This window comes from Balaenoptera physalus (genome assembly GCF_965194825.1).
Source record: "Balaenoptera physalus genome assembly, chromosome: 7".
Classification (NCBI taxonomy): domain Eukaryota; kingdom Metazoa; phylum Chordata; class Mammalia; order Artiodactyla; family Balaenopteridae; genus Balaenoptera; species Balaenoptera physalus.
The window spans coordinates 14,188,838-14,203,190 of NC_138886.1; the positions used below are offsets into that span (position 1 = coordinate 14,188,838).

Consider the following 14,353-nt stretch of genomic DNA (forward strand, 5'->3'; position numbering starts at 1 on the left):
TGTTTTAACATTTTAAATGAAATTGCTTACTTTCAGTGATTTAGTTCAGGAGGCACGAGATGTCATTTTGTTCTACCAGGGAGGTGGTATTAAATATATTCTCTTGATTAGGGTGGTATCTAGTAGGTTTCTAAATGGTGAAGATACTCTCCTTTTGTAAATAACAAGCCGTCTGTGGGGTGATATCTTGAGACAGTGGGAATATCGTGTCTTCCAGTGTTCTTTCACCTGATGCTGTACGCATTGATGATTCCTGCCTGAGTCAGTTATTACTATAGCAGTTGTATAAGGGTGATTTTCTCTTCCTGTTATTCTTCTACATTTATTAACTGGATTTCTTTTGTAAAGAAGAGCTTCCCCTTTTCCTTTCCTTTTCTTTCTTTACCTATTCACTCACTATCAGTGTGGAGTCATGAATTCTCTCTCCACTCAGTCATCATTCATTTCAGTGGTCAGATTGTCCTGAGTTTGGCTCTTAGTTCTGGGTTAGTACAGTTATAGCAAAGGTAAGCTTTTACTCCATTTGTAGCCTTGGAGGCTGTGGGGATTCATGCAGGTATTGTCCCTTAGATCTTACTTTTGGTGACCCATCTGTGCTTATTTTCCAGCAAATCACTGAATTGAAGAAAGAAAACTTTAACCTAAAGCTCCGCATCTATTTCCTCGAGGAAAGGATGCAACAGGAATTTGATGGCCCCACTGAACACGTCTATAAAACTGTGAGTGCCCTGCTTCTTGCCGCCCTCCCCAGTGTCTTTTCTAATAGTCATTCCAAGCAGAAGTTTGATTAATATTTGTTCTCCGAGTTGGCATGAGTAGAGAGCACTGCTTTCACTTCATTTGAATTGATTACAGGGAGCACAAAGATAATAGGATGACCTTAATATTAAGCAAGGCGATACAAGATTAATTTTAAGGGAGTCTTTCTCTCTTCTTAAAATGGGAATTCTGATTTACCATATCTCAATTGCCTTTTTCTCATTATTTATAATTTAGACAAAGACGGTGAAATGGTAGAATGTTTTTGGAATTGAATCCTGCTGTTACTAACTAACTTGTGTAACTGTAGGCAAGTCACTTCAGCTCTCTGGGCTTGCTTCCAGAGTTAAGTGATAATCCCTCTGTCTTGGCGTTATTTGTGTGGATTAAAATGAGTTGACAGATGAAAAGCCTCAGCACCCAGTCAACGCTTGACAGTGATCATCATTGTCTTATTGGGGCTTCCGTGGGCAGCCCGAAGTGAGGCTTGTCATTCTTCCTGTGATCTGACTCTTCTGTATTCCTTGTGTGCTTGCTTATGACTGTCAGAAAAAGAAGTCTATTCCTATCTCAAGTCTTGACCTGGAGGTCTCTGCGTGAAAACAAACCTTGGTTCTGAAAGTTGAAAAAAGAACTTGGCTTTCTTGAAAAGACATGAGTACAAACAATATTTTAGTGCCCGTTTCTTGAGTTTCTCTAGGAGATTAGCCCTTGGCCTGAGAATTCTTCCATTTTTTTCTCTTTGGAAGTTTGCACCAGTGGAAACTTTTGAAGGAGGATAAAGAACTCTCCTTGAGTTTTAGCGGATGGACTTAAATGGGCTTGTCTTGAAGAGGGATGGTACTGTACTTCTGAGCCTTTTCAACAGTTGAAAAGCTCCCTTGTCCCTCAAGACATGATTTCTTTTTCTTTATTGTGGGAGAGAAAGACAATGAGGATCTCCCCTTTTCTGGAAGGAAGTGGTGGTGCAATCAAAGTTTTAAAGAAAAACCAGTAACCTAAAATATTTTGTATGTAAGTATGATTATCATGTATCTCAGAACGAATATGGGTGTCAGGAAATCAAAGCAAGTTAATTGCCTGCTCCTGGTCAGGCACCTGTCCTGGGCATTTGTGCATTCATCATCTTATTTTAATTCTCAAGACAGTCCTGTACAATGGAGATGATCCTCATCTTGCAGGAGAGGCGGCTGAAGCTCAGGGAAGATCAGCAACTTGCTCGATGTCGTATAGCTGCTCTGTGAGATGGGTTTTGGACCCGGTTCTGCCTACCTCATTCTACTACACAGTTTCAGCTCTTCTTTTCCATTGTTTGGCTAGATGACTTGATTTGATTGCACCTTTATTTAAATTTTAAGCTTTGGATAGGTGTACATGGTTCAAAATCAAAAAGCATAAAAGGTATATACTGGAAAGACTTTCTTCCACCCTTGTCTCCTAGATTCCCTGGATCTAACCAATATCTTTAATTCCTCAGGCAGAGAAGTTTTATGTGTATACAAGCAAGCATTGTGTGTGTATGTATATGTGTACAAACCCCCTTTTTACATAAATGCGAGCATGTTCTGCTTTGTACCTCGCATTTTTCCTTAACAGTATCTTGAATATCTTCCCTTAATAGTGGTTTAAGAGCTTCTTCATTCTTTTTTATAGTGATATTCCATTTTATGCTTATAAGGTGTCTTGATTTTTGGTTTAGACATTACGGTCGCCATGTATATAAGTTTATAACTTGAAGTATTGAGCTTGCAAAAAAAAAGTCTAGTGGACATGTTAGCAGTCCGTTCTTTTAAATTTGCTGGGCTGGGGTGCCAGTTGGTTCATCAGAAAGCAAAGCACTTAGAACATATGATATCAGCTGTTACATAGAAGCTCTCTGCCCTTCAGAGAGCTGGAACGGGAATCTTCTCTTTGAAGGGTGTTTCTGCAGTTTTCACAAAACCACAGTTGAAGACATTGTGCACTGTCACTCAGTGTCCTTTATGCGAAGATCAGTTTCTTCTAGAAAAAGTTCTGCTGCAGAGATGACTTCTTGAGTTCCTGTTGTTTGACAGTGAAAAAAATAACACAGTCTGAGCCCCGTCTCGTAGCCTCTTCTCATTTGTTAGTTCATTCAATCCTCAGATCCACCACGTCAGGTGGGCTTTCTGTTTTTCGTGTGACACCTGAGGGCTCCGAAAGGAGACCCCTTGCTTTCTGACCTCCCGGGCTTGTGTTTCTAAGGACAGCTACAGGCTCGCACTTGCACTTTCATATTGGATGTGAGCAGGACGGCAGGGCCTGTGTCTGCCTCGCCTACCGTGGTGGCCTTGGTGCTTAGCCTGTGCTTGGCCCGTCACAGGGGTTGGTGGATGTCTGTGAAGTGAAGGAGTGAGTAAATAAACGAGCATCCACTGACTTGCCGCGGTCTCCTCCCGGGAAGGAGTGGAGGCGGGATTTGAAGCCGGGTCCGTCCAGTCTGAGGCTGATTCCGGCTGGCTTCTCAGTCAGGGCTGCTCTCCCCCCAGGGCTCCTTGGCGAAAAGGAGGGAGACCTGTCCTCGGAGATTGTAAATGTTACTGGAAATGTTATTTTTCTTTAAAATAATACACAGGTGGTATGGAATAAAATGTAAAGTTGGCATAAATTATTAAAATAAAGCAGGAGCAAGATTAGAGAAATCTTGGATTTACAGCAGTCCTCCGCAGGCTGCGCACGCAGACCTTCCTCTTGACTGCATGAATTCACCTAATATTCCGCCTGGGGTACGCCTGTGGACTGGTTTGCGGAGCCCATCACTCCCCGCTGCCTCGTGTTGTGATCCGTGGGCCAAAGATTCTGTCTTTGGATTCTCACGTGAGTTACAAGCCCAAGACCACGTGTGTCTCCCTTTGTTCCAGTCACTTCAGAGGAAGACGGCTGGGGAGCACTGCGGTGTCCCCTGTAGACAGCTGGCCCTGTGTGGTCATGGCTCTTTGGGAAGGGAGCAGCCTGAAATCTTATACGGAAGTGAGACAGGCAGTGATGTGGCCTCCTGCTTATCCATCCACAGGTTTTGTTTTTTTGAAGCTGTAACACATTCCCACTGCTACAACCACCACATGCATGATTGCAAACAACCAGAAGTAATTGCCTTGGAATGGTAAAAGCAAGCTGCAGAATTGATTGTAAATTTGCCTGGTGGAGGGCAAACAATTTTTAAATCAGCCTCACTTGTATGACATTTATGCCTGAATGTTTGAATGCTCTGGCTGTTAGGAGCTTGGAAAATTTACATAATTGTTCCAAGCCTTGAGAAATCCAGGGCCTTCTTTGGAGCCCACCAGTGTTCAGTAATTCCCTTTTCCCTGTGCCCCGAGGCTAATGAGGGTTTGAATCTAATATCTTGTCTATTATGAGCACCACGGAGCCAGTCCGTGCTGAAAGCAGGTTTCCCACTATAGGCATTCGGATGTCCTGTGCTTCACACTGTTTCTTTTCTTTCCTAATCTTGTCTGGAAGAACATCGAGCTCAAGGTGGAAGTAGAGAGTCTGAAGCGGGAGCTCCAGGAGAGAGAGCGGCTGCTCGTCAAAGCCTCGTGAGTACCTGTCCCCCTGCCGCGAGCTCACAGGTCGCCCAGGGTTCTGGTGGCGGAGGCTGGGTGCGTCGGTACAAGAGAACCTTGTGTTTCTAAGCCAGTTCTTCTCCAGCGGGGCTCTGAGGACCGCGAGGAAATTTTCATTTTTATTTAATTATTTTTCAACAAACTTTTGAAATGTAACATACTTACAGGAAGATGAACCGATCGTAAGTGTACAGCGTGATGATTTTCACAAAGCAGACACAACTGTGGGCCACCTTCCAGATCAGAAACCAGAACAATCACCAGCCCCCCAGACGCTTCCTCTGTGCTCCCAGAACTTACCCTTCTCCCGCAAAGAGAACCACTGCTCACCGCTGGCATCCGCGTTGCTTAGTTCTGCCTGTTTTTGAACTGTATAGAAAAGGAATCGTACGCTGTGCACCCGCCCTTTTGTGTCTGGCCTCTTTCCTTAGCCGTGTGTCCGTGAGATCCATCCCTGTTGTCAGTTACATCAGCAGCTCCTTCGTTTTCATTGCTGTGAAAGGCTGGGGGGCCTCGGCGTCCTGAAGGACTCCTGCGGTGGGTGAGGCATGGGGGCAGAGGGTGGGGCTTCAACCAGAGACACTCGTTTCTGTATGTGTTTTATGTACTAGGGTCCCTTGTAATACTTCGTTTATAAGAGGGGTTCTACTGCTTTAAAAAATTTGAAAACTATTATTTTAGTCAATCAATCAGTTAATTAATTTAAATATTTATTGAACAACAAGCACAGTTCAGAGGATACAGTCTGTGACTCAGTTGGTCATTCATTCATTCATAAACATTTCTCACGTAAATGTGCCACACACTGAGGATTTGAGAAGAGATGTCCCTTCACTCAGGAGCTCATTGGAGACGGGTGAGCCTGTGAACGGGGTGTGCTGGAGGTGCAGTGACAGAGGGCGTTTGTGGGCACAGGGTGAGGCACCAGAGTGTGCTGAGTTTCGCTTGGCGAGAGAGGAGTAAGACTTCCCAGAGTTGACCCACCAAGGACCTGGCTGGAAGCTTACGTGGAAATTGCTTCATCTGTCCTAGCAGCAGAGCTCCTGCTGGATACGGCTGCCCAGGGGCGTGGGGCCTTTGGCCTAGGGCACAGCTGCGCTGCTCTGGGCCGGGCCACACAATTCCTTTTATTGTCACACAGCCAGCAGCCGGCACGGACTGCTGTGGGCTCTGAGTAGACTAGAGGTTCCCTGGCCCAGGCTTCTCTGAGTTATGCTGACTGTGCACACGTGGTATTTTCTGAGTGAGTGAGTGAGCGATGAATGAATGAATGAACAAACTAGATTGACACTTTTTTTTTTTTTTTGGCCATGCTGCTGGGCTTTCGGGATCTTTGTTCCCCATCGAACCCGGGCTCAAGGCAGTGAAAGCGCCGAGTCCTAACCACTGGACTGCCAGGGAATTCCCTTAACACGTTGTTTTTGTTGGTTGCTTTTGTTGTTGTTGTTGTTCGGAAGCACATCGTTCTCTGGGCAGGAAGTCAAATCGACTTTACCAAGCCTAGAAGTCAGTAGCAGAATTCAGTCTGTTTCCTACTCTGTTCACCCTGCCTGCTGCAGATCTCAGCCAGGACTTGTTTCTAGCCAGGCGTGTGCACGTGGAAACCCAGACTCAAAAAGGCTACTTGCATGCCTCAATACCAACACACCTAGCTGAACGTTTGGGGGCTGGTGCCCGTGTTTGTTTGTATGCGTAGATTTTCCAGCTGCCCAGACTGGTGTCCAAGGCCCTTTTTGGTCTGACCAGCTTTATTAATTTATTCAGAAAATATTTATCAAGCAGTTGTCGTGTGTGGCACTGGCCTAGGTTCCTGGAAATAGAGCCGTGATCCAAACAGACACGTGGGGCTTACATTCTGGAAGGAGTGATGGGGATAAAATACTTGGAGTAATAGATATATAAATACAAGTTGGGAAAAGAGCTGTGAGAAAAAGGGAGGAAGCTATGAGAGTTAGAGCAGCAGGAATAGGTCCGTAGCTGTAGGTGTGTGGCCGGGAAGGTGGCATTTGAGATGAGATGGCATCTGGGGGTAAGTAGGCCTTGACCAGGGGAAAGGGTGGAGAAGGTGTTGAAGAAGGAGGGAATGTGCAGGTCTCAGGAGATACGACAAGTCTGGGGGGCTCGGTCTCGTCTTGCAGGGTCTTGAGGCCTCACTAGAGATTTTGGTCTTTATCCTGAGATCAGATGGAAAACAGTCATGGGTTTTAAGCAACTGACACAATCAGGGCTTTGTTTTTTAAAAGGTCACTCTGGTTGCTGAGTGGGGAATGTTTTGTGGAGGGAGCAGGGGTGGAAGCAGGGAGTCGAGTTAGGAGGCTGGGCCAGTAGTTTAGGCAAGAGATTTGTGATGAGCTGCATGGGGGGACTGGGGAGATGGTTGGGAAGCAAAGTCCACAGGGCTTGGTAATGGTGGGAAGGGCGATGTCAAGGATGCCTTCTAGGGCAGGGGTTCTGTTTAAGAAAGTCACAGTGACTTCACTGCTCCAGCTTTCTCTCCACCAACACTTTATCCCAGATAGTGCACAGCTACTGAAAATGTCCTGCCCCTGCTGCTCTAGCTTTGCCCTGGCAGATCTCTTCTGCTTCCCGTCCCCTCCTGGCCCAGATGCCTTTCCTGTCGCCTCCCCTCCATAAAGGCTCATGCTGAGTCCCGTGGCTGCCCGTGGTCCACATCTCAACCTCTGTACAGACTGCTCTGGCATATAATGACAATCCCATGTGTATGTAACACTTCACAGTTTATAAAACGCTTTCACATCCATTTATTGGTACATTCCATCATTATCCTGGGAGCTAGGCAACTTTCTAGGCAAACCTTTTGTAGCAGGGGGAACTTAGGCCTGGAGACGGGAAGGACCGTGACAAAATCACTTAGAAAGATCAGAGCTGGCATTAGAACTCAAGTCCCTGACTTTTAGCCTGGCACGAGGTTTCATGTTCTTTATTTTCCTGTATGTGATTCTCATTTCTCTAACATGACTGTGCATCTTGTGAGGCCAAGAACCTGTTCCCCTACTTGAGTGGAGATGGGGCCAGTGGAAGGGGCAGGGGCTCTGGGTTGGCTCTGCCAGTAGGTGGGTCTTTGGCTTCTGAGTCTTGGCTTCTCAGCTGTTCCTACTTCATGGGGCCTTTGTGCGGATTAGCTGCCACGGGCTAGGCGCTCTGTCCACCACACGTCTGCTAAAGGTGCCTTTCTTTACCCCGAAGTGCCCAGCACCTGTCACAGGAAAAGCCCCTGCTTTTCCTAAAGAACTATAATTGGAATGGAAAGAGTCAAGAGGAAATGTTGAGGGTTAGAAAGGGTAGTGAGGGTGGTGTTCATAGAAAGTTCTGTCTTGTATTGGGTGGAAAGCTGGATTAGACCAGTTTCTGTAAACCTTTCCTCTCCTTAGGTCTTGCTGTCTATCTCATCTGTTGCCCCAGATTCTATAAAGAGAGAAAGGGTAGAAGGAGAGAACGAATGTTTACTGAGATCCAGCTTTGCCCCAAACCCTGTGCCTGGCACTTGACATGCTTTATCGCAGTTGATTTGACGACAGCTATTTGAGGCAGCCAGTGTTCCCATTTGAGTGAAAAGAAAACTGAGGCTCAGAGGAGTAGGAAGTCTTGCCCAGGTTGGTAACAGAACTCGGACCGGCCTGGTCTGGAGCTCGCTCTGCCTTGTTCTGGAGTAAATATATAGTTTGCTGGCTTTCTATTATTATATTTCTCACTTACAATAAGGGGACATTAAAAACAGAAGCAGACATATTGTCGGGAGTAAATTTTGTCTCTGTGGCTTTAAAACACAAACAAAAACAATAATTCCATTAGTAGGGGAAAATTGCGCCATACTGCTGAGTATAAATTTTATTGCTACAGAGATACAAAGATGATAAATGAAGAGTTGGAACATTTGTTATTGGGAATATATTTTATTGGTATAACTAAAGTGCAGCCAAACTGAATAATACCAGTACTTGTTAAAAATTGTAGTCAGCCCCTTGACAATGTATATGATTCAGACTGCAAAGCAGAAATGTTTGATCTGGGCTGATAGGAGGGAGCCGGTGTATCTGCACTTGCTGGGTGGTGGAGGCGGGGGGAGGGGGAGGTAGTCTAGCGGGCCATTTTCTAGAGAAGTCTCTATAAAGCCCAAGGGCTAAAACATTTCTGGTGGTTAGTGGAAGCTTGGGACTGGAAAAATCCTGTGTCCAAGGCTCAGGAGGGAGAAGCTTCTAGTACAGAGATCTTCCAGCCGTGTATAATGCCTCTTGAGGAGTGGTGGAAATGATTGCGCATCACTGTGAATTCCAGACAGCACTGATCAGGAAATGAGCTGAGGGAGTGGCGGCTCATTTCTGAGGACGTTTCATAGCATTAATCAGGAGGTGGCCATGTGGTCTTAGTTCTGGCCAGAGAGGATCCATTCTCAGCTCAGATGCCAGCAGAGGGGGTGGAATGAGGCCTCTTACAGCAGCGCAGCAGGGGCCAGTGCTGCGGTGGCCTCGGGGACAACAGGCTAGCAGGCAGCACTCAGATCAGAGAGGAAGGGCACCACGCTACGGCCACCACCGCATGTGTTAGCACATGAATTCTGAGAGGTAATCATCTCATTTTTCAAAGGAGGAAACTGAGGTGTAAGAGGTAATTTACCCAGAGTCACACTGAGGACATAATAGAGTCAAAATTTGGAAGCAGATCTGTTCAGCCTCAGAGCCCCTGTTCTTTCTTTCCAATTGTTCACATTGAATTCCATTAAAATGATATCATGACACTGGGGCCTTCTGAAGGCTTATTGGTGAAAGGAAACAAGATATGAATAAAGTCTTTATTTGCAGGCGACTCATGTTCGAGACAGCAAGTATGGCCCTCTTGACTTTCCATTGTTCTCAGTCAGAAATTCACATGGCCTGTACATGTGAGTGTCTGATCACGTGGCCCCTGGTTGGAAGAATGTTATATACCCTTAAAGTAGGGCATGGGAGGCTGGTGGTGAATAGATTTATCCTTTTGCAGTTTTTCTGAAAAACTAGCTTTAGGTGGAGCCATTTCCTTCATTATTCTGCCTTCTGGAAACCCGCAGTCATTTTAGAAATCTGATGAGAACTGCTCTGAGTCTGTGTCTCACAAATTCACATCCGACACTGTTTTTCGAGAATCAGAATGAAAGGCGTCTGTGGTCGTAGCGCTGTGTCTAGTGTTGGTGGGCCAGCCCCACCATGCTGGTCAAGCAGAGAGAATGTTCCACGATGCCCGGCGATGTGAAGTCTGCCTTTTATGTTAGAGGTGGTGGAGGAACGTGGAGAGCGGGTGACCTCCTCTCCTCAGGCCCTCAGTTGCCACTCGTGCTCGCAGAGTGGTCGTGCTGTGTTTGAGATGCTTCCCCCTCCAGTGGCAGAAGACCTTTACCCTCAGGTTTATTTTCGTTGTCTCCTGCTCCTTGCGCATTGGTTTGTCACACCAGCTCTCTGCCTTTCCTGCCGCCGGTGGAGGTGTACTTTATTGGAAGTTTCGTGGTGGGGAATTTGGCAATAGCTGTCGAGTGTCTTAAAAACGAGCTTATCCTTTAACCTAATAATTCCCTTTCTAGGAGTTGACCCTAAGGAAATCACTGGATAGTATGCAAACTATATGTATATATCATATATATGTGTTTTATTTATTTATTTTTTAAAAAAACTTATTTATTTATTTAATTTATTTTTGGCTGCCTTGGATCTTTGTTGTGGTGCGCAGGCTTCTCTTTGCGGTGGCTTCATCTTGTTGCGGAGCACGAGCTCTAGGCGCACGGGCTTCAGTAGTTGTGGCACGTGGGCTCAGAAGTTGTGGCTCGTGGGCTCAGAAGTTGTGGCTCGTGGGCTCTAGAGCGCAGGTTCAGTAGTTGTGGCGCACGGGCTTAGCTGCTCTGCGGCATGTGGGATCTTCCCGGACCAGGGCTCGAACCCGTGTCCCCTGCGTTGGCAGGCGGATTCTTAACCACTGCGCCACCAGGGAAGCCCCTATATATGTGTTGTAATTGAGGTATAATTGGCATATAACATTGTGTAAGTTCAAGGTATACTGCACGGTTGGCTTGATACACTTATATATTGCATTATCTGTGCTTTTGAATTACAAATCTTAATTAAAAAAAAAAAAGCTCAGCACAGGTCTGTGGAAGAAGTGACCAACAAATATTCTTTGTCTCTTTGGAGGAGCGGTTGGAATCACCATCTGACTGTCACTCGTGTGCATTTTACGCCTTTGCCTCTTTTCGCAGGAAAGCAGTGGAGAGCCTCGCCGAAGGGGGCGGCTCTGAAATGCAGCGGGTGAAGCAAGAGGCTCAGAAGAAGGTGCGGCAGGTCGAAGAGCTCCTAACCAAGAGGATGCTCCTCTTAGAAGAGGCAAGTCTGGGACTTGCGCTTCCACTGCAGGGGGCGTGGGTTTGATCCCTGGTTGGGGAACCAGATCCTGCATGTTGTGCAGTGTGGCCGAAAAAAAAAAAAAAAGAACAGGCAAGTCTGGAAGCCCTGAGGAGAATGTGTTTCCTACAGCGGGTTCATAACCGAGTGGTCAGAATTTTGTTCCTCTTGTCATAAACTGTCAGGGTTTCAGCAGAGACAAGAGCCCCCACTTCTGCTGAGCACCTCTTGGGCTCCAGCCCCGTTCCAGGCATTTTGCGTATGGAATTTATACCCTTACACCCTGCACGCTGGCCTTTATTGTCTCCATCCTCTAGATGAGGACACGGAAGTACAGAGAGAAATACTAACTAGTCCACGTTTAGTCCTGGATTTAAGTTACCACAGCTGATTTTACAGCCTGTGTCCTGACTGCAACACCACCCTTCTTTTTATCTAGTTTAGTTTCTTTACTTTACAGAAGAGGGAGCTGAGGCCTGAGGCCCGGAGAGGGGAGGCGACCCGCCTAACACAGCTAAGCCTGGAGCCAGGTTTCCTGACTCGTAGGCCACGCGTGGCCACGCAGCCCCTGTCCCCAGAGCCCAGCCTCCATTCCTCCATCCCACCTGTGCCCACTGCCTGCTTCCTCTCGGGGAGCCGCTCTGTGTAGCTCCTCTTTCCCCCCATTCTCAGCCTGTGGTGGGAGTCAGGACGCTCCTTGGCCAAAAAACTTTATCTCCTAGATGCTGAAAAGCTTTCCTCCATATTAAGCTCATCATCGAGTGATACCAGTTCCTTTAAATTCTTGATCTTTGAAGTCTGTTGTTTCTCTACCCAAAACCCTGATTCTTCTTGGCAGATAAGAGGAGAAATGACACCACAAAGCACTTCTAGATACAAAGAGCAGATTCATTTGTACTGTATTTTACAGCTTATAATGGTCTTTTCCATTTGTCATGTTCACATCAGCCCCATGGGGGTGTATAGATCCTAGGTCCAAACTACAGATGAGGAGACAGGCTCAGAGAGCTGGGAGACTTAGTCTCGGTCATAAGCAGTAGAGCTGAAACCAAAAGGAGGGTCTTCTGAGCCCAAATTCTGAACTTTAGTTAAAATGTAATTCTGAGACTTTTAAGAGACTTAATCTGTTGTTTCAGTCATCTTATTTTTCCCGGTAAGTGCTTCCCCAGGTTTTAGGGTAGCGGCGTGACTGACAGTACTGGGCTGAATCCCTGCTCTGTCACTAGCTTGTCACCTTGGAGAAGACATTTGCCTTCTCCGCGCCTCTGCTGCTTCATCTGTGAAATGAGGCCAGTGGTGTCTGCCCTGTGATAGTAATTGTAATAACCGCAGTGAACTAACGATTTATGGAGGGCTTACCGTGTCTGAGGCACCCTTCTCAGCCTTTTCATACACTGACTTAGTTCATCCCTTCAGTAAACGAATGAGGTAAATACTTTTACTATCCCTTTTTAAGAACAAAACCAAAAACATGATGACACAGGCACAGAGTGGCCAAGTCACTTGGCGCAAGGTCACCCAGGTAGTAAATGCCAGGTGGTCTGGCTGTAGAGCCTGCATTCTGGGCTGGTCGAGTCTCTCTGTCAGTATGTAACTTTCTAGGATTGAGTGAGGATCAAAGATAGTATAAATAAAGCTCCTTGCTCAAAGCCCGGCATCAGTAGGCCCTCAGTAAATAATAGTTTTTGCTGGTTTTTTGTCTCAGAATGTGGGGAAGTGGTTTTCCCCAGCTATCGTTGATATTGACAGGCCGTCACCCTCTTGGGGAGACGGTGGTGGACGAGGCACCTTGGAGGGAAGGGCAGGGAAGAGGAAGCCAGCGTTTTTTGAGCTTCCTGTGACGCAGCGGGCATTTGACAGAGTCTCCCAGCAACTCTTTGAGACAGCGGTTATCCCTGTCTTATAGGTTGGGAAACGGGCTCAGGGAGGTTAAGGGACTACTCAAGGTCACCCAGCAGATAAGTGGTGGGAGAGCTGGGTTTTGAATCCAGTTCGATTTGCCTTTCATCTTCGTGATGCAGTCAGAGGCAGTGGCATGAGGGCTTGGAGACTCACATCTACTATTCGGTCACTTTCCTGAGCACCAGGACCTTTTTCCCTAACACAGACGCTGCCTGCGTGATTTAGGCAATTTCCTTTTTGGCTTCTCTGAGCTCTCAGGAAGAACATAAGAGTTTTTTACCACCTAAATCACCTTGGAGATACAGAAAATGCACTTTAGAGTTGTGTAGTCATTATCTTAAAAATAGTGAGGGGGCAGTGGGGTGTGGGATGAATTTGCATGGAGATTATGGTGACTCCTAGGAATTTATGTATGTTTAGGTATTGAGAGGCACATTTCTCCTCGTTTTCATTGAAACTGTAAATATTGATCGGATTTTTCAAAACCCACAATACGGGTCTTGTAGAGTCTTTTCCATTGGAAATGCCTATTACTCTTCAGGATACAAGAGGGGAAAAATGGCTGGTGAATGTATTTATTACTGATTCTCCCCATGTGTAGTACAATTCAGGGAGGGGAAATGTGCTGGAGAAAAAGTCATAAATATTTATATTTTAATCCAATTTCCTTTCAAAGTGTTCCCAATTGTATTGAAAAATTGCATCACATGCGTTTAATTTAACTCTAGGATGTGAAAGCCGCCCAAGCAGAGCTGGAAAAGGCCTTTGCTGGAACAGAAACAGAGAAGGCTCTTCGGTTAAGCTTGGAAAACAAGCTTTCAGAGATGAAGAAGATGCACGAGGGGGATCTGGAGATGGCTCTGGTCCTGGAAGAGAAGGACAGGTCTGGCTCTTACCCCTCTGATGCTCTGACATCCATTTATCTGGCAGCATGATCCAAAAAAAACGGAAAGAGTTGTTGCCTTCCTACCCTTTTCCCCTTCTTTTTCTACTTGTTCCCCATAGTGAGAAAACTAGGGATAAAATCAGGGTGAAAGGGAAAGGAATAGGGTAGTGATATGAGGACAGAGATAGAATTAGTAGACGGAAGTTCATGCTGAAAAATTCTACTCAGATACTAAATTTAGCATTCAGGTTTTGGCTATAAGCTTCCTGGTAGCCAAAGGAAAAAGGGAAAAACAATTTTGATGGACATAAGATTCACATTGCTCGCAAGACAAAACAAGCTAGTAACTCAGGAGAAACCCAGTTTTACTTGTCATTGTCAGAGAGACATTGCTCTTGTAGATTTTCTCAAAGGGAACAGTAAGTGACTCCATCCCCACAGTAAAATACTAGTGAATTTTTTGTGACCCGTTTTCCATCATATCTCTTAATGCAGGCTGAGGGCCCAGATTAGTACAGTGCGAGGGACCAAAACAGTGTAGACCAAGTACAGAGCTCTTCAATGGTCCAGAAATAAAACGTGTGCCATTTGGTCCAGAGAAGTGGGTGGACCATACGGCTTTTCGGCAATCTTCAATGCCCTTTATGTCTTGCAACCAAACTTTGAATCAAAACTGGTCAGGAGAGAGTGGAGGTTTAATTCTTTACCGTTCTTGCATTTTGATACTCTTGCCTTGCTTTGGTGGTTACTAAGTGGAAGGTTGAGTTAACTAAATAGAAGTGAGACTTCCAGCTAACCTCTGGCCCATGCACTGAAGAGCCAAGCTAGTTTGGAAGTCG

At 46.0% G+C, this 14,353-nt stretch overlaps 1 protein-coding gene across 6 annotated transcripts in view; it reads left to right on the top strand.

Moving 5' to 3' along the window:
- Nucleotides 1-14,353, top strand: part of CDK5RAP2 (CDK5 regulatory subunit associated protein 2) — a 190,285-nt gene that overhangs the window by 38,828 nt on the left and 137,104 nt on the right. For all 6 annotated transcript variants that reach the window (XM_082470397.1, XM_082470402.1, XM_082470399.1 and 3 more), the window contains 4 exons: nt 609-719; nt 4,240-4,316; nt 10,585-10,708; nt 13,357-13,511. In XM_082470397.1, the coding sequence (XP_082326523.1) occupies nt 609-719; nt 4,240-4,316; nt 10,585-10,708; nt 13,357-13,511 (467 nt within the window). The remainder of the gene's footprint in view (nt 1-608; nt 720-4,239; nt 4,317-10,584; nt 10,709-13,356; nt 13,512-14,353) is intronic.